The 24,032-nt window shown below is 37.9% G+C and overlaps 1 protein-coding gene across 3 annotated transcripts in view; it reads right to left on the bottom strand.

Moving 5' to 3' along the window:
* Window positions 1-24,032, bottom strand: part of DMD (dystrophin) — a 2,245,117-nt gene that overhangs the window by 362,961 nt on the left and 1,858,124 nt on the right. For all 3 annotated transcript variants that reach the window (XM_030933724.1, XM_030933725.1, XM_030933726.1), the window contains 2 exons: window positions 16,079-16,199; window positions 15,227-15,495 (listed from right to left, as the gene is read on the bottom strand). In XM_030933724.1, coding sequence (XP_030789584.1) covers window positions 15,227-15,495; window positions 16,079-16,199 — 390 coding nt within the window. The remainder of the gene's footprint in view (window positions 1-15,226; window positions 15,496-16,078; window positions 16,200-24,032) is intronic.

Here is a 24,032-nt window from a genome sequence, read left to right on the forward strand (position 1 = left end):
TACTGTGATTCTCAACTTACGCTTTCATGTCCATAGGTGAATGTGCTGAAAGATTCCTTTACTTCAGAACTTGAAGAAAGAGCATCTTCATATTAAAACATGATGAATGCATTATGGAAAATATCATAAAATTGATGTGAGATTTAAAAAATAAAACAAGAACCATCAAAGAAATTTCATGCTCATGGAAAAGGGAGCTAGGTAAGTGGAAGCAGGAGATGTCAGGCTATGTCTTCTTGGCTGTTAAGATAACTGAAGTAAATAAGTTTGTGAATCACTGCTTTTGGAAGATGCTTTTAAATAGAAAAACCTGTAGTAAGTGTAAATTATAACTAAAAATATTATTTTAACACGAAAAAACCTTATTATGAAAAAGTTCTTTCTTAGGCCCCATTAAAACAAGAGAGTTACATTAGTATCACAGACACATCTGTTCCCATAACACCCAGAAAACTAATTTACCAAGAACAATTATTCAATGCCATTGCTTAACTTAGTTAATTTCAGGTTGTGTAAGGCATAATATTGGTGTCAATGCAAACTGTTAAATTTTGAAAATTGTAATTGTCAAGCATGACAGGAAGAAGCAAACTCCTTGGGTTATTTGATCTTAAAGCATTTCCTGTTTCACTCATGGTAGGAGAGTAACAGAATTGTGAACTTTATTCTTGTCACAACTTTGGTAGATGTCAAAAAATAATTAAAAATATATATTGGCTGTGTGATTCCATTTTCTTAGGAAATATGGAATTTCAGTTAAATAAATAACTCACATTTTAGCACCATTTCTAGTTAATGTGGTACATGCACGTGTATACACAGGCTAATACAAATTGCTGCTCCCTCAGCTTGGTGCTAAATAATAACATTCCCAGGAAAACTAAGATGCCATTAATACAACTCTCAATATAATTTTTATTTTTGAAATAAATTTTCACACTCTATAATGGGATCAGACTTCTCTGGGTATAGGTTTTAACCATATTATAAATTAATGAATGAATGCATTTGTATATCCTTTAATACTGAGAGTATATTACTTAAGTTTTTTGAATAATCTTTTATTACCTAAGACTCTTGAGGAATAGTATTTATAGTTATTACCAACCACAAACAAAGCTTCTAGAGTAAGTCCCAGCAAACAGGATTGGCATATTATAGGATCAGATTTTGATATGGTTGTTTTCAAATAGTAGGAAGGATGGTATTCTTTGGAGAAATTTTTATTATCTAATTAAACACTTTTTGAGTAGAACAATGTCAGATGAACTCATTAGCTGAACATTTTGATTACCCATGTTCTCCTAAATATCCCATGACCAGAAGAGTACTGTACAACTCTGATTCAATCCAATAACAATAGTAACCAATTCTAGCTCCTTCTTTTATCACAGTCCATCAAAATAACACAAAGAAGTCCAAATTAAAATAAGTTCAATAATAAAAGAACATGTTCCTTTTCCAACTGTTCTAAAGCGTTTTCCTGTCTTTAAGCAAAGTTCACTCAGTCATTATCTTATCTATGAAAGTAAAAGCAGAAGGATGCTTCCCTTATTAAATAAATAGCTTTATGCTTTCGATGTGGAAGGCATTTCATAACAGTCAAAAAAGGAAGCGTTTTGAATGCCATCAACTCATTTCCTCCCACCCACTGTTTTAAATCGTTTGTTTGGTTCCAATGTATACTACACTTACATAAGTTGTTTATGAAGAGCCAAATTAATAGTCTTTGCAATTGTTTTTGTTGGAATTTGGAGAGCTGACAAATGAATTAGTAGAAAATGGCAATTCTACATGAATTAGCTTTTAAGTCTCCCTAAGAGGCTGATGCAGAACTTAATAAGAGACTTATTAGGAGAAGTAGGACAACTTAATTCAGATTGATTATAGACTTCGGTGAAGACAGCTGGGGTTCAAATGAAACTGAAAAAGAACTTATATGCACTTCAAAGTATGCTAAGCAGATGTCTGAAACAATTACTCCGCTCTGCCTTTTCAGAAGTTTCAAAGGCGGGATGGGAATAGCATGGTAAACGAAGGTTCTATTTGCCTAAGTTGAGGTAGGGGCTTTTAAAACACACACAGCGCTATCTAAAATCAGACGCTTTGGGAAAAGAAAGTGATTTGACATGGCTGTCCTAAGTAATTTGCTTTTAGCTTTATAAACAAAGCAGGAGATGAGAGGGAATACATGGTAACTAAGTAATAAGCTCTCCTGGCAACACTAACCTACAATTAATTTTACATTGAATAAATCATTTGGTCAGGATTTTTTTTTATTATTATACTTTAAATTCTGGGATACATGTGCAGAACGTGCAGATTTGTTACATAGGTATACACGTGCCATGGTGGTATGCTGCACCCATCAACCTGTCATCTACATTAGGTATTTCTCCTAATGCTATCCCTCCCCTAACTCCCACCCCTCAACAGGCCCCGGTGTGTGATATTCCCCTCTCTGTGTCCATGTGTTTGCATTGTTCAACTCCCACTCACGAGTGAGAACTTGTGGTGTCTGGTCTTCTGTTCCTGTGTTAGTTTGCTGAGAATGATGGTTTCCAGTTTCACCCATGTTCCTGCAAAGGACATGAACTCATTTTTTTTTTTTTTTTTAAAAAAAAGGCTGCAAAGTATTCCATGGTGTATCTGTGCCATGTTTTCTTTATCCAGTCTAACATTGATGAGCATTCGGGTTGGTTCCAAGTCTTTGCTATTGTGAACAGTGCTGCAATAAACATACATGTGCATGTGTATTTATAGTAGAATGATTTACAATCCTTCGGGTATATAACCAGTAATGGGATTGCTGGATCAAATGGTATTTCTGGTTCTAGATCCTTGAGGAATCGCCACACTGTCTTCCACAATGGTTGAACTAATTTACACTCCCACCAACAGTGCAAAAGCATGCCTATTTCTCCACATCCTCTCCAGCATCTGTTGTTCCCTGACTTTTTAATTATCGCCACTGTAACTGGCATGTTTTGATTTGCATTTCTCTAATGACCAGTGATGATGAGCTTTTTTTCATGTTTGTTGGCCACATAAATGTCCCACTTTGAGAAGTGTCTTTTCATATCCTTTGCCCACTTTTTGATGAGGTTGTTTTTTTTCTTGTAAATTTGTTTAAATTCTTTGTAGATTCTGGATATTAGCCCTTTGTCAGATGAATAGATGGCAAAAATTTTCTTCCATTCTGTAGGTTGCCTGTTCACTCTGATGGTAGTTTCTTTTGCTGTGTAGAAGCTCTTTAGTTTAATTAGATTCCATTTGTCAATTTTGGCTTTTGTTGCCATTGCTTTTGGTGTTTTAGTCATGAAGTCTTTACCCATGCCTATATCCTGAATGGTATTGCCTCGGTTTTCTTCTAGGGTTTTTATGGTTTTAGGTTTTATGTTTAAGTCTTTAATCCATCTTGAGTTAATTTTTGTATAAGGTGTAAGGAAGGGGTCCAGTTTCAGTTTTCTGTATATGACTAGCCAGTTTATCCAGCACCATTTACTGAATAGGGAATCCTTTCCCCATTGCTTGTTTTTGTCAGGTTTGTCAAAGATCAAATGGTTGTAGATGTGTGGCATTATTTCTGAGGCCTCTGTTCCATTGGTCTATATATCTGCTTTGGTACCAGTACCATGCTGTTTTAGTTACTGTAGCCTTGTAGTATAGTTTGAAGTCAGGTAGCATCATGCCTCCAGCTTTATTCTTTTTGCTTAGGATTGTCTTGGCTATGTGGGCTCTTTTTTGGTTCCATATGAAATTTCAAGTAGCTTTTTCTAATTATGTGAAGAAAGTCAATGGTAGCTTGATGGGGATCACATTGAATCCATAAATCACTTTGGGCAGTGGGCCATTTTCACGATATTGATTCTTCCTATCCATGAGCATGGAATGTTTTTCCATTTGCTTGTGGCGTCCTCTCTCCTTTCCTCGAGCAGTGGTTTGTAGTTCTCCTTGAAGAGGTCTTTCACATTCCTTGTAAGTTGTATTCCTGTGTATTTTATTCTCTTTGTAGCAATTGTGAATGGGAGTTCACTCATAATTTGGCACTCTGTTTGTCTATTATTGGTGTATAGGAATGCTTGTGATTTTTCCACATTGATTTTGTATCCTGAGACTTTGCTGAAGTTGCTTATCAGCTTAAAAAGATTTTGGGTTGAGACGATGGGGTTTTCTAAATATACAATCACGTCATCTGCAAACAGAGACAATTTGACTTCCTCTCTTCCTATTTGAATATGCTTTATTTCCTTCCCTTGCCTGATTGTCCTGGCCAAAACTTCCAATATTATGTTGAATAGGAGTGGTGAGAGAGGGCATCCTCGTCTTGTGTCTTTTTTTTTTTTTTTTTTTGAGACAGAGTCTCGCTCTGTTGCCCAGGCTGGAGTGCAGTGGCACAATCTCTGCTCACTGCAAGCTCTGCCTCCTAGGTTCACACCATTCTCCTGCCTCAGCCTCCCAAGTAGCTGAGACCACAGGCGCCTGCCACTGCGCCTGGCCAATTTTTTGTATTTTTTTTTAGTAGAGATGGGGTTTCACCATCATCTCAATCTCCTGATCTTGTGATCCGCCCGCCTCAGCCTCCCAAAGTGCTGGGATTACAGGCGTGAGCCACCGCACTCAGCCTTGTGCCGGTTTTAAAAGGGAGTGCTTCCAGCTTTTGCCCATTCAATATGATAATGGCTGTGGGTTTGTCATAAGTAGCTCTTACTATTTTGAGATACTTTCCATCGGTACCTAATTTATTGAGAGTTTTTAGCATGAAGGGGTGTTGAATTTTATTGAAGGCCTTTTCTGCTTCTATTGAGATAATCATGTGGTTTTTGTCATTGGTTCTGTTTACGTGATGGATTACGTTTATTGATTTCTCTATGTTGAACCAGCCTGGCATCCCAGGGATGAAGCCAACTTGATCATGCTGGATAAGCTTTTTCATGTGCTGTTGGATTCAGTTTGCCAGTATTTTTATTGAGGATTTTTGCATTGATGTTCATCAGGGATATTGGCCTGAAATTTTCTTTGTTTGTGGTGTCTCTGCCAGGTTTTGGTATCAGGATGATGCTGGTCTCATAAAAAGCGTTAGGGAGGAGTCCCTCTTTTTCTATTGTTTAGAATAGTTTCAGAAGGAATGGTACCAGCTCCTCTTTGTACCTCTGGTAGAATTCAGCTGTGAATCCATCTGGTCCTGGGCTTTTTTTGGTTGGTAGACTATTAATTACTGCCTCAATTTCAGAACTCATTATTGGTCTATTCAGGGATTCTATTTCTTCCTGGTTTAGTCTTGGGAGGGTGTATGTGCCCAGAAATTTATCAATTTCTTCTAGATTTTCTAGTTTGTTTGCATAGAGATGTTTACAGTATTCTCTGATGGTAGTTTGTATTTCTGTGGGATGAGAGGTAATATCCCCTTTATCATTTTTTATTGTGTCTGTTTGATTGTTCTCTCTTTTCTTCTTTATTAGTCAGGCTAGCAGTCTATCTATTTTGTTAATCTATTCAAAAAACCAGCTCCTGGCTTCATTGATTTTTTTGAAGGGTTTTTCGTGTCTCTATTTCCTTCAGTTCTGCTCTGATCTTAGTTATTTCTTATCTTCTGCTAGCTTTGGAATTTGTTTGCTCCTGCTTCTCTACTTCTTCTAATTGTGATGTTAAGGTGCCAATTTTAGATCTTTCCTGCTTTCTCCTGTGGGGATTTTAGTGCTATAAATTTCCCTCCAAATACGGCTTTAGCTGTGTCCCAGAGATTCTGGTATATTGTGTGTTTGTTCTCATTGGTTTGAAAGAACTTATTTACTTCTGCCTTAATTTCCTTATTTACCCAGCAGTCATTCAGGAGCAGGTTGTTCAGTTTCCATGTAGTTGTGCAGTTTTGAGTGAGTTTCTTAATCTTGAGTTCTAATTTGATTGTACTGTGGTCTGAGAGACTGTTTTTTATGATTTCCGTGTTTTTTTTTTTTGCATTTGCTGAGGAGTGTTTTACTTCCAATTATGTGGTCAAGTTTAGAATAAGTGTGATGTGGTGCTGAGAATAATGTATATTCTTTTGATTTGGGGTGGAGAGTTCTGTAGATGTTTATTAAGTCCACTTGGTCCAGAGCTGAGTTCAAGTCCTGAATATCCTTGTTAATTTTCTGTTTTGTTGATCTGTCTAATATTGACAGTGGGGTGTTAAAGTCTCCCACTATTATTGTATAGGCATCTATATCCCTTTGTAGGTCTCTGAGAACTTGCTTTATGAATCTGGGTGCTCCTATACTGGTTGCATATATATTTAGGATAGTTAGCTCTTCTTGTTGCATTGATCACTTTACCATTATGTAATATCATTTTTTTTTCTTTTTTGATCTTTGTTGGTTTAAAGTCTGTTTTATCTGAGACTAGGATTGCAACCCCTGCTTCTTCTTCTTTTTTTTTTTTTTCTTTCCATTTGCTTGGTAAATATTCATCCATCCCTTTATTTTGAGCCTATGTGTGTCTCTGCACAGGAGGTGGGTCTCCTGAATACAGCACACTGATGGATCTTGACTCGTTATCCAATTTGCCAGTCTGTGTCTTTTAATTGGAGTATTCAGCCCATTTACATTTAAGGTTAATATTGTTATGTGTGAATTCGATCCTGCCATTATGATGCTAGCTGGTTATTTTGCTCATTAGTTGATGTAGTTTCTTCATAGTGTTGATGGTCTTTACAATTTGGTATGTTTTTACAGTGGCTGGTACCAGTTTTTCCTTTCCATATTTAGTGCTTCCTTCAGGAGCTCTTGTAAGGCAGGCCTGGTGGTGACAAAATCTCTCAGCATTTGCTTGTCTGTAAAGGATTTTATTTCTACTTTGCTTATGAAGCTTAGTTTGCCTGGATATGAAATTCTGGGTTGAAAATTCTTTTCTTTAAGAATGTTGAGTATTGGCCCCCACTCTCTTCTGGCTTGTAGGGTTTCTGCCAAGAGATCTGCTGTTAGTCTGATGGGCTTTCCTTTGTGGGTAGCCTGACCTTTTTCTCTGGCTGCTCTTAACATTTTTTCCTTCATTTCAACCTTGGTGAATCCGACGATCATGTGTCTTGGGGTTGCTCTTCTCGAGGAGTATCTTTGTGGTGTTCTCTATATTTCCTGAATTTGAATGTTAGCCTGCCTTGCTAGGTTGGGGAAGTTCTCCTGGATAATATCCTGAAGAGTATTTCCAACTTGGTTCCATTCTCCCCATCACTTTCGGGTACACCAATCAAATGTAGATTTGGTCTTTTCACATTGTCCCATATTTCTTGAAGGTTTTGTTTGTTCCTTTTCATTATTTTTTCAGTAATCTTCTCTTCACGCTTTATTTCATTAAGTTGATCTTCAATCTCTAACATCCTTTCTTTTGCTTGATCGATTAGGCTATTGATACTTGTGTATGCTTTACGAAGTTCTCGTGCTGTGTTTCTCAGCTCCTTCAGGTCATTTATGTTTTTCTCTAAACTGGTTATTCCAGTTCGCAATTCCTCTAACCTTTTTTTTAAGGTTCTTAGCTTCCTTGCATTGGGTTAGAACATGCTTCTTTAGCTCATAAGAGTTTGTTATTACTCACCTTCTGAAGCCTTCTTCTGTCAATTCGCCAAACTCATTCTCCATCCAGTTTTGTACCCTTGCTGGAGAGGAGTTGTGATCCTTTGGAGGAGAAGAGGCGTTCTGGTTTTTGGAATTTTCAGCCTTTGTGTGCTGTTTTTTCCTCATCTTCATGGATTTATCTACCTTTGGTCTTTGATGTTGGTGACCTTCAGATGGGGTTTTTGTGTAGATGTCCTTTTTGTTGATGTTGATGCTAGCAGTCAGGCCCCTCTGCTGCAGGTCTGCTGGAGTCTGCTGGAGGTCCACTCCAGACCCTGTTTGCCTGAGTATCACCAGCAGAAGCTGCAGAACAGCAAAGATTGCTGCCTGTTCCTTTCTCTGGAAGCTTCGTCCCAGAGGGGCACCCACCAGATGCCAGTTGGAGCTCTCCTGTATGAGGTATCTGTCGATCCCTGATGGGAGGCATCTCCCAGTCAGGAGGCACGGGGGTCAGGGACCCACTTGAGAAGGCAGTCTGTCCCATAGCAGAGCTCGAGTGCTGTGCTGGGAGATCTGCTGCTCTCTTCAGAGACGGCAGGCAGGAACATTTAAGTCTGCTGATGCTGTGCCCACAGCTGCCCATTCCCCCAGGTGCTCTGTCTCATGGAGATGGGAGTTTTATCCACAAGCCTCTCACTGGGGCTGCTGCCTTTCTTTCAGAGGTGCCCTTCCCAGAGAGGAGGAATCTAGAGAGGCAATCTGGCTACAGTGGCCTTGCTAAGCTGCAGTGGGCTCCACCCAGTTAGAACTTCTTGGCGGCTTTGTTTACACTGTAAGGGGAAAACTGCCTACTCAAGCTTCAGTAATGACAGGTGCCCCTCCCCACACTAAGCTTGAGCATTCCAGGTTGACTTCAGACTGCTGTGCTGGCAGCGAGAATTTCAAGTCAGTGGATCTTAGCTTGCTGGGCTCCATGGCAGGTGGGATCCTCTGAGCTAGACCACTCGGCTCCCTGGCTTCAGCCCCCTTTCCAGGGGAGTGAATGGTTTTGTCTCGCTGGTGTTCCAGGTGCCACTGGGGTATGATAAAAAACTCCTGCAGCTAGCTCCATGTCTGCCCAAACAGCCGCCCAATTTTGTGCTTGAAACCCAGGGCCCTGGTGGTGTAGGCACCTGAGGCGATCTCCTGGTCTGCGTGTGCAAGGGCTGTGGGAAAAGCATAGTGTCTGGGCCAGAATGCTCCATTCCTCACAGCACAGTCCCTCACGGCTTCCCTTGGCTAGGGAAGGGAATTTAGTGACCCCTCGCGCTTCCTGGGTGAGGTGACGCCCCACCCTGCTTCTGCACCCTCCATGGGTTGCACCCACTGTCTAACCAGTCCCAATGAGATGAGCCGGGTACCACAGTTGGAAATGCAGAAATCACCCGCCTTCTGTGTTGATCTCACTGGGAGCTGCAGACTGGAGTTGTTCCTATTCAGCCATCTTGCCAGCCACCTCTTTGGTCAGGATTTTAAAGATGAATAATTCCTATTTTAGTTTCTAGGCTGTATTAAACCCTAGATATTCTATTGAAAAGCTACTGAAAGTAAATCAATATATATGAATTCATATAATCCATAATTTTACAATAGCATAAAATCCTTAATACAGTACTGGTTTAGAAACCCACTAACATCTCTAATCACAAGTACACAAATATTCTATTAAAATATAAAGTGTGGAGTGACAATCGCTATAATATGGCTTTTGACAGACATATTTTCAGATATTAAAGGCCAAATCATACGCTTTTAAACATTGCAATTGCATGCTTTGTAAACTAGATAAAACCCTGGTTACCCCATGTAACACGAATTATTAGCTTCATATTTCACCCAGATTTATGAAGGATTGAATATTTTTTCTTTGTTTTTTCTTCTCCATCAAAGGCTTACTTAATACACATAACATTTTTTACAACAACAATGAAAGCCTCCACACAGCAATTCATTTGTAGTTCTTTAACAATGCACAAAATATTAATAAATTTTCCTCTTCCTACTATAGGCAGTATACCTTATTCATTATGAAGATATCACTAGTTTATTCAGAGTTGGGAGAGCTTATATGTTTTGAATGATTTTTAGGGTCGCCCTGTTCATGTTGATTCTATCCATTCATTCCCAAATTCTACAGGAAAAGATAAGTTTTCCTTATATAACTCATATATAAGAAATCAGGTAAGGTTGACTCAACTCACATAAATGGGAAGCGTAACAAAATTAATACAATAAGAAGAAAACTTTAGAACCAAGGTTAAGAAGAGAAAAGCAATAAGGGAAGATAGTTGCATGAATATGGTTGCAAGTGTCTTGCTTGGCAAAGTGAAGATGAAATTCTAATACATCATATCACATTTCACATTATCTATTCAGAGGAAATATACTTGGCTTCCTCAATGTCAAATTCTAAGATTGCATTTCTTTGACAAATTTCTCAAAAAAACAAACAAACAAACAAACAAAAAAACACCCCAAAGTCACAGGGACTGAGGATGGTAAGCCTAAAAAGGTGGATTTGCCAGTTTTCTTCTTAAAACTTTAGATGTGAATGCTGAAGATAAATAAGGATGGCATTGTCACTTCAACATAACTTCTGGCCCGCTACACACATCATTAAATCAATCTCAATTTGAATGCCAAAAAGGTTTAATCAAAACATTTCATTGTAGGAACTTTAAAGAAAAAGCTCATAGAATCCCTGCCGTGACTTTTCACAGTAAGAGATGTAAGTTAAAAGTCTGACAAAAATGCAAAATGCATAACTACATAGATGTGACAGATTTGCATATTCCAAGATGGCAGCCTGGGAGAGTTATCTACAGTGTATGAAAAACTGTGTTCAGAGTTAACAGGTAAACTAAAGACACTGAAATATTCCTGGCTCAAGAATGACATACCACTTTTGGTGTAGAGAAACTATGGTTTATAGGCTGGGTACAGTGGCTCATGCCTGTAAGTCAGCACTTTGGGAGGCCAAGGTGAGCGGATCACCTGAGGTCAGGAGTTCGAGACCAGCCTGGCCAACGTGGTGAAACCCCATCTCTACTAAAAAATACAAAAAAAAAAAAAAAAAAAAAAAAAATAGCTGGGCATGGTGGTGGGTGCCTGCAGTCCCAGCTATTTGGGAGGCTGAGGCGGAGAATTGCTTGAACCCCGGAGGCGGAGGCTGCAGTGAGCTAAGATAGCGCCACTGCACTTCAGCCTGGGTGACAGAGCGAGATTGTCTCAAAAAAGAAAAATTAAAAAAAGAGAAACCATGGTTTATTAGAACAAAAGCAAAACATTAAAAAACAGCAATCTGGCCGGGAGTGATGGCTCATGCCTGTAATCCCAGCACTTTGGGAGGCCAAGGTGGACGGATCATGAGATCAAGAGATCGAGAACATCCTGGCCAACATGGTGAAACCCTGTCTCTACTAAAAATACAAAAATCAGCTGGGCATGGTGGTGCGCGCCTGTAGTCCCAGCTACTCAGGAGGCTGAGGCAGGAGAATCCCTTGAACCCAGGAGGCGGAGGTTGCAGTGAGCCGAGATCTCACCACTGCACTCCAGCCTGGTGACAGAGCGAGACTCTCTCTCTCAAAAAAAAAAAAAGAAAAAAAAAAGAAAACAACAATCCACAAACTTTCTCACATTGGGATTGTCCTGAAGAACAAAAATCTTGTATCCAGACTATACGTTTAAAAGTTATTCTACTTTATTAAAGCCTTTATATATTCCACTTACAGATCTATGTGGAGCACCTAGTGATTCAAAGATTATTCCTATTCTCCATTACAAGGAAAGTAGAATATTTGTCTAGTCAAATAAGCACTGGTGCTATTTTCAGTAAAGTGAAAAGTCATGATCTTGCCCTTAAAATATTTGATAAGCAGTATAAATCATGAATTTTAAAAGTAAAGAAGCATTTAAAACTTAAATTTTATTCTACTGGTTTTTCCTATGGAAGCTATATTTGGAAGGCTGAGATTCTCTTAGTGAGCAATATAGTCAATATTAATGTTGTGTTTCCATCTATTAATTTACCATGTTCACCACCTGAAGATGATCAGCTAGCAATAACGCCATTTCCATAAAGGCCAGGGACTTAGTCATTGTTGTTTAACCCATTCTTTAAATCCAAAAGCCCCATTTGCTGATACAATTATAGAACGCGAAATCTCACAGAAACACATATTACTTAGTCACTTGAATAACAAGTTATTTAACACATCAGATCAGAACGGAGGGGGGTACTATGATACAGAGTCTCTAGGGGTGAGGGAAATGAACTGATATGGATATATAAAATGTTCTTCTGGCTAGCTGCCTAGTTATCAGTTTCAAGTTCCCCACAGCATGAATCCTCTGAGGGCTTAAATTGCTGAGTGGAAAAATGGGAACAGTGGTTTCAAGTACACTTCTACTTTTTTCTGAAATAAATTTCAGTTATTAAAACTCATTCCTTGTAAACTACTACCCCCAAAGCTTCAGTGTTTCAAACCCAGTGTCAATAAGATGCAATGGAGAAAAATGATATATTTCCATTGCAAAATTGAAGAAGAGCTACTGAAGGGAGATAAATATATATGAATTCATGTAATTCATAGTTTGAAACATGCATAAAATACAACACTGATTCAAAAGCCCAATCACATCTATTATTACCAGTACATAAAAATTTAGATAAGTACCATAACTTACGTGTATGTATGTCTGAGAAAGATAGATGTGTTGGGTTATAAATATAATCTTTTGAAAGGTATGTTTAATATTTATATGTTTTGCTATTATTGGGATCCGAATGACAGTTTTACCAATTAGGGTATGGAAAATGAAGTTTGTCTTAAGACCAAGAACAGATAAGACAGGGAAACTAAAAGGAATACTGCGAATAGGGTTGGGTGAAGGCCAGCTGATACTTGAACTGTTATGCTTTTAGTTATTTTTAATTATTAAATTATGCTGTACACATTCTCTTCTCCATCCATACTCAGTATCTTACAAATGTACCTGTGTGACAAGTATGGCTAAAAATGAATCCCTTATGTCTGCTCTAACGGCCTATCTATTGAGCGATTTAATTGATATATTAACTAATTTAGTTCCATTGGGACATTTTCCTAACTTATTTCTCATTTTTGGAGAAGACTGTCAAAAAATTAGTCCCTATATTTTTGAATAAAATTAACATTTTTAATGCTTTTAAAATACTAGGTAATACATTTCAAAACACTTAGTTTTCCAGAAGACAGCAAAGTTAACCCCTACTTTAAATGTTAGACATGGGGTCATAAAATGCTGGGGTAGAAGGGATTTTAGAAGTATTAAAGTCAAATTTTTAATCTTTTCTTTTTAAATTTTTTACCTACTATTTTAATGAAGAGCTATGCAATTCAACATTAGACCATAGTCTTCATGAAGGCAATGACCAAGTCTGTTTCTTTTATAATTACCTGTCCAGCACATTATATAATGACTGATAAACAGCTGTTGAGTGAATAAATGAAGGTACTTAATGAGATTCCTCACATGTTGCTGGCCCTAGGCTAGGAGCCCAAAGATGTACAGTATGATCCTTGCTCTTAGCAACGTCACTTTCTCCGGGAGAAAAAAAATGCATAAGCATGTTGCTACAATATATGTGAAATTTAAGTGTGACAATTTAGCAAGCTTGGTGATCTATGAGAGCACCAACTGTGAGCAGTTTCTTCTGCTTGGTGGGAGTTGGGGGTTGTAGACACCCAGGAAAGACAACAAAGATAGGTAACATTTTGGCTGGTCCTTGAGGGCTGAGTGAAAATTCACCAAGTAGACAATGTAGGGGGATCCAGACAGAGAGAACAGCATTTGCAAAGGCAGATATATATATGTGTGTGTATATATATCGATGTATATATATGTATGTATCTAGGTATGTATGTATATACATATACATACATATATACACACACACGTACATACTTTACACGCACACATTCAATACACTCTGCCCATATCACCCCTTTTTCCCAAATATGCCATCATATATATATATATATATCATATGGACAGAGTGTATTAAATGGTCTGGAGAACGGGAGCTATGGCTGAGAAGGTAAGCCAGGGCTAGGAAGAAAATAGCCACTTAATCTCCTTATTCATTGGATTTCATTTTCTAGGCAAGCATTCTTCTGCAAGGAGTTTGGATTAGAGTTGGAAGAGGCTGGGTAATGCAGGAACATCAGTAAAGAAACCATTCATCCATCCATTAATTCACCAAACATTTAAAATGCAGTATCTAAGATATGCCAGGCACACGGAGGGGTGAATGGGATTTAAAGATGTATACTGTTATCATCTAAGTAAAAGATGCTGGGGATTAAAAAGGACATTGGTTAAAAGAGGAGAGAAAAGATAAAAGAGCTATTCTGAGGTAACATGAGCCATCATGTGCCGTCAGTGAAAATGCAGAAGGGTTTAAGGATGAACCTAAAGTTTCTAGCCTGGAAAATTTGCTGGATGATGATTCATTAACTGAAATAGGAAACAGGGGAAAAGAAAATGTCAGATAGGAGGGGACAGAAGTAGGGACATGGAAAAACAGGGGAACGAATGAACTTGGTTTCAGAATAGTTGCATTTGTGATCCTGATGCCATATGGATTCAGAGATCAGAAGAGAGATGCGAACTAGAGATGTAGATACATCACCATCCATGCCATCTCAAACACGGAGGGTTTAAACAATCAAAAGAGAATTAGGGTAAGGTTAGAAACTTGGGCACAACAGTATTTGAAGGGTGGGTAGAATCTAGAATTTCCAGAAGGGAAGAATCTAGAAAAATATAGGAAGAAGAACATGGATGGAACAGTTCCATGAAAGCCAAGGAAGAGGACAACTTCTAGAATGAGGATGCTGAGGATGCTGGCAAACATGCTGAGTGCATGAGGGAATTTAACTTCTTTTGAATTTTAATCTAGGAGGACTTTTGTGGTGTTGACAATAGATGAGTAGTTGCTGATCTCAAAATGATAGTCCTAAATATGTATTTTTTCCTATAGAATACATTTGCCATCTTTGTGCCACAAGGGAATTTAACTTTGGTCTTACAGACAGTGGTCTTCCAAATATATAATGATTTTCCCTCACTTCTGCAGTGGGCCAATGAAACTTGAAACTGTATTACAAATGTTGCCTTCCAAGGGAAGGGCCACACATTAACGACCTTATTTCACCATACCATAACTTACCCAAGTCATATAATTTAGTTAGCAAAAGGGCCAACACCTAGACTCCTGGCTCTTGCTTAAGCGTTTCATTTTTCTGTATTCTGATACTAAGTAACACAAGCAATACACACACACACACACACACACACACACACACACACACACACACACACACATCAGACTTTAGTACAATCACTTAATAGCAAAGTCAAAATGATTTCTTGCCCTGTAACTTTTTAAATATTTCATTTCATATAACTGAAGACAGACAAATGATTAGATCACTGTCTTCTCTTGGAGAAAATACCATGTGAAAGAAGACTGAATTTGTGAAAGATGGACCGATTTCTATTGCTTAAGTGCTCTAGCTTTAACTTTGTGGGAAGATAACACTGCACTCAAGTTCAGATTAGAAGCTCTTTTGAGTCTCTCAAAGAGCCCCGAAGCAAAGAAGTAGACGGTACGGTACCTTGACTTTCTCGAGGTGATCTTGGAGAGAGTCAATGAGGAGATCGCCCACTGGCTGCCAGGATCCCTTGATCACCTCAGCTTGGCGCAGCTTGAGGTCCAGCTCATCCGTGGCCTCTTGAAGTTCCTGGAGTCTTTCGAGGGTCTCATCTATTTTTCTCTGCCAGTCAGCGGAGTGCAGGTTCAATTTTTCCCACTCAGTATTGACCTCCTCAGCCTGCTTTCGTAGAAGTCGAGTGACATTCTGGGCTCTCTCCTCAGGAGGCAGCTCTAAATTGGCAATACGACAAGGTTTTAGGCCACATTCATTTTTTTTTTTTTTTAAACATTGTCAAAAAGGTCATACTGGAAGAAAGAAAGAGTACAGTTTAACAAGAGGGTAACCTACTGATTAATGGCTTTTTTATACTTTGGCATAAATTTTGATACAGCCCAGAACATCTAAAGTATGTGCTCCTGAGTTTCTACCTTATATCAATCCGAAAACGTTAGGATGCATAGCACAAGCTCTCATTTACTTTAGGCAGGCTCTTAAATGGAAAATTAACTTGTAGTCTTTGCAACAATAGAATTCCTCCTAACAGATAACTCCCTTTGTTTATTATTTTCTAAATGTTCCAATAACTGATTGCTAATCTCTTTTAATGTTTATTTATGAATGTGCAAACAGATTTATGCATGGTAGTTTATGAGTCCTTATTTTTTTTTTCAGCATCTATGCTTAATTTGAATTGATTCTATTTAACCAAGAAAATATGAGAGCTATCCAGGCCCTGGCAGCAAGAATGGATGGGCTGCTCTGTCACCACTGATCCTTCTATCAATATGTTATTATAGTTCCACATTCAATTACCTCTGGGCTCCTGGTAGAGTTTCTCTAGTCCTTCCAAAGGCTGCTCTGTCAGAAATATTCGTACAGTCTCAAGAGTACTCATGATTACAGGTTCTTTAGTTTTCAATTCCCTCTTGAAGGCCTGTGAAAGGAGATGAAAAGAAGTGCTTATTTGGCTTGTGGCATTCTTCTCAAAATTAATCCTGGGTGCTTAGAACTTGTTTATGAAACTCTCAGGTCAATTTCTATCTCTTTTGTTTATACACTGATGGTTATAAAATGATTTTTTAAAAAGGCTACATGGGTCTATCTGTTAATGAGGAAAGCACTTTGTTTGTAAAGCTATTCTGGGGAGATAGGGGGAGCATTCCCAACAGTTAATGCCCTCTCATTGAGATAAGAGTGCTTTGTTTACCTAACCTGACAGCCATACTTGAAATCTACAGGTAAGGTTGCAAGGTATATATTGCAAAGCTCTAGCGTGGCTAATGAAGACTTAAACATACCCAAAATAATGGATATCCAGAATATAACGGGAAGCCTTAAGGGTCATTTACAGGACCTTAGGCTATATTAAAGTATACAATTAATCCAACTGATAATCACCAGTTAATTCTGTCAAAATGTCTGACAAGGTATAAAATAGGTAAGCTAAGTGAAAAGTCTCAATACTTTTGAAAAATAGCCATTACATCATCCATTGTGACCTCTTCGAGAATAGTAGAAATGTTTTGAGCTATTATGGATGTAGGAATTGCAGGCACTAGTTTCTATAAATGAACAGACCTAGAATTAATGTTTAATCTGTAATCTTCCTTTATCCAGGGGATCAAGAGAAAAACAAAATGAATAGTTTCTGCCTTCAAAAAGTTTCTAGATCCAAAGAAGGGAGAAAATTAACAGTAGAAGCAGAGTGGAAACAGTAAGTTCCTACATAATTGAGTGCTAAAAGGATCGCGAGGCATACCATGAGCCTAGAATAACCTAACAGATACTCTGACACCATTGAAAAGAGTTACTGACCCAGGTTCTTTGATCTCAGAAGTGAGGGTATTAATAAAATTATTAAGTGCATGCTACATACATGCTAATATATCTGTTTAACAATAACAGTAATAATATTTGCCCTGATCTAGGGCTTAATTTCTGTAACTTTTTTCAACTCTATCTTACTTTTAGCAATGTTGCCTGCTGAATTTAAGCCCTGTTCTTTCACTGGAGAAAAACAAATTAGCAGTATTCTTCCTCGAAATTCAGATACACCATTATGTTACAGAAGTGTTCCACAGCTGTATTGTATGACACATTTTTTAATAAAATCTTAGTGGTGTTCACCATTCAAAAGAATCCTGAGTCTGATACTTTGCAAAATGATTCATCATCCACAGTTATTTACAACTCAACAGAGAAAGGGAAGGCGTTTGAACCAAAATACTGGAGCTCTGTAAGTAGAATATTAGGTTTCAGCCTATAGATAGGGAAGAAATTTCTGAATAATAGGATATTTCTGTACCCTAAAATCATGCTGGATACATGAGTTATTTACTTTGCTTGCATATAAAGCTGATTTTCCTAATATTTCACTTGAAATCTGTGTGTGTGTGTGTGTGTGTGTGTGTGTGTACAGTTGCTGTACTCTTGTGTGTTTTTTCATACAATTAAGTTTCCCAGATTCAAGTAAATTATCATTATGCCTAGTTCTCTGTTTGGACCTGGCTGGAGGCAATTAATACTGACATTACTAATTATAAAAATAATAATGGCTCCCTCTATTGAACTGTCATGTGTCAGTGGTTGTACTTGAAACTGGAAATACAAAGTTGAATGCAAAACAGCCCTTTCTATATAGGAACTTTTAACATATAATGGAAGAGTCAAACACGTAAATAATTTCAATACAATGTAGACAGTGCTATAGACTTGCACAATATGGGGAAGAAAATCAGGAAAAGCTTCCAGGAGAAGCTAGTAATCATATAGAATTCAAAAGCATGAACATGATTTATTCAAGGAAGAGTATGCTAGAGGACATTCCAAGAAGAGGAAAATGCAAGTGCAGAGACATAGGACATAGAACAGTATGGTATATATTGATATCTCAAGCAGGCCAGTGTTTCTAGAGCATAAAGAACAAGCAGAGGGCATGTCCAAAGATGAAAAAGACACTATCATTATCTGGAAATATATTAGATTTTTAAACCAGAATTTGAAGCTCTGCCTCTCTATGATCATATATGGTCTGCTAAGAGGCTTAGGTGTTGCCTTGAAGGTAATCAGGAATCTTTGAACGGTTTTAACCAAGGGAGTGGCACAGGAAATGTGTGTTTCAAATAGATCTTCCTGATGTAAATACAGAGTATGTATTTGAGAAGAACAGAAATGGAATCAGAGAGATAATGAGGCGATTGTAAGAATTCAGTACAAGATTATGAGGATCTGACTCAGGGCAATGGTACCAGGAAAAATGACAGGGATAGAATAAGGGAGTGTCTAAAAATCTGAAGTGTGAAAATTTGGTGACTGAATAGATACTGGAGAGAAGAGAGAAAAAGAAACAAGAATGACTCTCAGTGTCTAGATTGAGTAGATGAGCAAATGCTGGGTGGAATTCAACTAAGTATGAGGAAATAAACTTCCCTGGATGTCTCAGTTCACCTACAGAATGCTCTAGCCTCCTGAGAAACTTCCCACACCATGGAGATTAGATCTGTAGCGATTTGTCTAGTTCATTTCTCTGATCCAAGAGGGTCAAATGGTTATAGCTCAGGGTAGGTTCCTTAGCTAAACTCTGTGTTGTCAGAAAGACTGGAGTGGGTATCTCTCTAGGTATTTACATTTCAAAAATATGAAACCCAGACCTTGGAGACATTTCTAGATTGTAAAACATGAGACACATAGGGCTAGCTGGTTTCTGGAGAAGCTGGAGTTAGAACTCAGGCGCATTATGTTTCCACAGAGAATCTTTCAGAAGGAGAGAGGGATAGCAGCCTCCTCCTTTATAAGCAGAGGGAAAAGATTTTTCCTAGTCTCCCACTTATGGAGTACCCAGCCACTCAAGTAGGAAAATATTTCATCAGCCTTCATCATGTTGCCCTGTGGGTAAGTCTTTGGGCAAAGGAAGGGCGCAGCAACAATATTTACTGTAAGGTAATTAAATGAAATCTGCCTCTGATTCAGAACCCTTCATGCTCATTCAGGATAAAATTATTGAAGAGCAATATTAAAAACACAACTTGATGGTGTGTGTGGGCGGGAGATGTTCTGTGCATGGGGGACAGAGTAAAGGACTGTGATATGCTCAGCTTGGAAAGCTAATATTCCTTCCACAAGGAAATAATAAAATCTGAGGTTTGAGGAGAAAAAAAAATATTTAGGAGTTATTTTCTCATTCAGCTAATACACATTGAGTGCCTACATATCAAATTTTAATGGGCAAAGAGAGGAACGGGATCTCTTGAGAGCCCGAAAAGGAACAAATAGGTGGAGAGATTAGGGGAAATGAGGAGTGTAGAAATTTCAAGGAGAGAGTGAGAATTTTGAGAGGAAGAGGGTGACCAAGTGTGCCCAATGAAACATTGAAGTAAAGTAAGATCAGTATTGCAGAGTGTTCACTAGATGTGGTGAGAGCAATTTCAGTGGAGGGCAGAAGCCTCAGAAGTAGGTCTAGCTGAGCAGCGAGTGGAAGAAGGAGTAGGTATTTCAAGTGAAAATTAAATGTTCAGTTTTCTTTTTCTGACAAGGAAAAGAGGAAGACAGGACAGGAGGACAGAGAAGACAACAAGATAAAGGGATAAGAAGTTCTTTTTAGCATAGGAATGATTTGAACCTAGAGTGAAAGATGGAAGCTAGCAGTAGGGTAACCAACCATCTTGGTTTGCCCAACACTGAGTTTTTCAGGATGAGAGACTTTCGATGTTAAAACCAGGATAGTCTCAGGAAAATTGGACAGTCTCAGGAAAACCAGGAAAGTTGGTCACCCTAGCAGAGAAAGATATATGTTACGACCTTGACAGAAGGTGGAGATAATTGTTGGAACAAGGTCTGTAAAATAAGGAAATGGATCTTAAAGGTCTTATCAAACTTTAAAAGTCCAAGGCACTATTTGATGATATAATTCCATTGTTAAAACTGGACAGTAAATAATTCAAAGCTAAGGACCATCCATTGTGAGAGACCACTTGTTTGCCCATCGAGTTGTTGCCAAGGGCTTAGATCCACCACAGCTGCACAGTTCATTTCTTACATATGAGTCATTGAGGATTAAAATGGGGCTAAAGAAAAGACAAAGAAAGTTCTGTTATTACAAAGACATAAGCACCATTATTTTCACATTGTTGCCTGAAACTAAGAAAAGAAAGTGCATGGAAGAGAGGGTTAAGTGATTGTATCTTTAGAATTTCAAAAGATTCAGATTAAATACAAAAGGATAAAACTCCCACAAAAAGAGAGAAATAGTTGGTTCAAGGAGGTCAGAGGATAAAGAAAATAGTAATAATTCTTATTATGTGGGAAAAAACTATAAATAATAATATGTAATTTTAAATATGGTTATATGTAAGATCCTCCTTAATTTAGTCACTTAACAAACTTCAAGCAACTACTATGTATCAGACACTGCTCTAGGCAATGAACATCTGTGGTCTTTGTAGCATGGAGCTGAAAACAAATGGCTTTATATAGTAAAAAAGCAATGTAGAATTTGCATTAAAATAATGGAAAATCAATTGTTCAGTATCTAATAACTCACCATAAACTGCATGTTGTAATATAATTTATTGCATTTTAAAAGAAAGAAAAGTGAAGACTTTAAAAAAAAAAAAAAAAAGACAAACAAGAATATTTAATGTCAAGAGCCTTGATTTTGATAAGTGTCTTGTCTCCCCAAAAGGCCTGTTTGAATGCGGTTTGAGAAAATATATACTCATATATACTGATTTTGTCATATAAATTTTGGTTAATATCTTAAACCAGAGAAGTCAGTTCCTTTATGTGATGATGAGAAAAGGTATCAGATATAGAGATTCTCTCCCACGTACATACAGAATATGTATTTACAATATTCAGATGTTAGCATTCAAATGTTAAGATAATTACTTCCTGAATCCCTTGAACAGATAAAATTATCTTTGTTAAAACACATCCTCTTCCCCATACCTTTCTTTTCACCTTTTCAAGGCAGCCAGACCCAAAGGTCCAAAATAGTGATATGGGAGAATTAGAAGCAATACTAAAGACTTAGAGCATCTCTATGAAAATAAAATAATATTCTGTCATTCTATTTAGAAAATGATAGGAATACTACATGGATGTTTTTCCTTTAGCTTCTTAAGGTTCACAAAATAAACTTATATGAAGTATGCTACTACACTATTATAGCAATGATAAATCTCAAGGTAAATCCATTTATTATGGAGGTTGAAATATCTGGTAGATTGCACTTAAAACAACATAAGTACTGGCCAACTGGGTGACTGATTGTTGGCTCACTAGTTTGTTCATTCAAAAAATATTTATTTTGAACCTATTATGTACAAAGTTAGGGAAGATGTAGAGACTTAATCTTTGTCATTAAGGAGTCAACAGTTTGGCTGAATCAAAAAATATTTATTTTGAACCTATTATGTACAAAGTTAGGGAAGATGTAGAGACTTAATCTTTGTCATTAAGGAGTCAATAGTTTGGTTGAGTAGGTATATTTGTGGTGTATACTTTTATATTATGAATGTTTCATCCATGCAAATTGAGATACAGATAAGTTAGGGTTTACCTAAGGCCATCAGTTAATTACACACTTTGAATCTAAATCTTGCAATTCAAAAGTGAAGCTGAAAGTGAGCGATAACAAAAACTAAAATCTCCCCGACTTATAATAATTTGGAACCCACATAAGTGGAAAAATCCTAATGGCCGTGGAAGAAATCAGAAACTTAAAAAAATTCCTGAAAGTAATAGAGAAGAACCAAGTTACCGATTTTTTTTTTAATTTTATTTTTTTGAGACAGAGTCTCTCTCTGTCACCCAGTCTGGAGTGCAGTGGCATGATCTCGGCTCACTGCAACCTCTGCCTCCTGGGTTCAAGCCATTCTCTTGCCTCAGCCTCCTGAGTAGCTAGGACTACAGGCATGCACCACCAAGCCCCGCTAATTTTTTTGTATTTTCAGTAGAGACGGGGTGTCACTGTGTTGGGCAAGCTGGTCTCAAACTCCTGACCTCAGGTGATCCACTTGCCTCGGCCTCCCAAAGTGCTGGGATTACAAGTGTGAGCCACCACACCCAGCCATTGATTATTTTTTTCTGCCCCTCTTGCTTCCTGCTTATATTATAAAAATATCTAATAATGCTATAAATAGAAGTAGCTCAGAACCATGTGTGGAGGGGATGAAAGGTGAAATATTGATCTGCTTCATGAGAGGAACAAGATGAGAACTCTAGACACAGGTAATGACATGACAGGGAGAAAAGCTATCTTGCTTTCTCCTAGGGACAGTGGATTTAGGATCATATTACTATGGATGTGAGTAAAAGCCCATGCTTTTCAAAACACAGATGTCTTTCAATCATGTACAGCTTGCCTGGTACTGAATTTTACCTATATTCATATTGAAATGGTAAATTTGTGTTTTTCAGAATAAAATCTGATGGAATGACTAGAAATACTACCCATATTTGTAAGCAGAACTTTCCAGAATCATCCTGGGAGGCAGGCTGAAGTGGTGAAAAGAGCACTGTTCTGAGTGGTAGGAGCCTTGGGCTTCAAGCCTGGGCTGGGCCAGAACCTGGCTGCAGTGATCCAGAAAAGGTGATAAACTCTTCCTGCTCTTATGTGTCCTCATTTGTAAAATGTGGGCATTTGCTAAAACCTTAACTAAGTTCTAACATCCAGTTCTCGTATACTATAATCAATTTGTTAAGATCATTAATTGACCACAGGCCTGTTCTATGGTGGCAGTTTGAGAGTCTCTGCTAAGCATCATTATTATTGATGCTTAAAAACCACAGCCATAGCTTGGCATATAGTAAACGCTCAATAAACATTGTTGACTCAAATACAGAACACCCAGTTAGAACACCAGAGTGTGTAATATGTAGGCCAAGTTGATTTAGATGCAAAACAGGCTTGCAGGTGAAAGCCTGGACTCACGAATCATAAGAGAAAAAATTAATGCTGTAAATTGGGAAAAATGGACAGATCTTATTCTAGGTCTACTCATGTTCCAGATCCAAAGCTGAGTGTCACTGCTGAGTCACTGCGCGGAATTTCCTCAAGAAGTGGTTCTATTAGCATTGCCTTCTTCAACCTAGTGATTTCTTAAAGGAGATTTTCATGTCCAAACACTCAGAAGTTCCATGGTTTGAACTGCTGCTTGGGGCTTTTCCTGTAGTCTGCAAGATTAGGTAGGAGATGAGAGGACACTAGACAGACTGAAATGTAGGATGATCCAACAGTTCTGTTCATTCAACAAATGCATACTGAGCAGGCATAGAACAAGATGTTACCACAGTCATATCTGTAACTTGATCTGTATTTAATAGTTTTGCCATCTTATATCATCATTCTTGTTCCTGTATTATTTCTACCTTATTTTTATGTCTCCTGTATTGTTTCTATGTCTGACAAGAAAGTTGCTGAATATATTCTGTCACCAAAAGGACCTTCTTTATTTTAAGAGCCACTATATTTATTGAGTCTCAAACACATAAAAAATATTTTATCAAATGCTCACTTCGGGACAAGCAATGCTCAATTAACTTAATAGTGAGGTCTTGGAAAAGGGCAAGGAATCCAGAAATGTACATGGCAGGGTGGCAAGAATATTGTCCCCAAGAATCTGAAGCAAATTCATAGGGGTTCATGGAAGAAAAGAATTTGAAGAAAGAGGCAATGGAGCAAACAACAGAAAGAGAGGTTTCCCTTAATATTCATTTGAGACAGCTAGTATTACAGAAGTTATGAACATGGATATCTGGGCTACAA

Source organism: Rhinopithecus roxellana, chromosome 7 (genome assembly GCF_007565055.1).
Source record: "Rhinopithecus roxellana isolate Shanxi Qingling chromosome 7, ASM756505v1, whole genome shotgun sequence".
In the NCBI taxonomy this organism is placed as follows: domain Eukaryota; kingdom Metazoa; phylum Chordata; class Mammalia; order Primates; family Cercopithecidae; genus Rhinopithecus; species Rhinopithecus roxellana.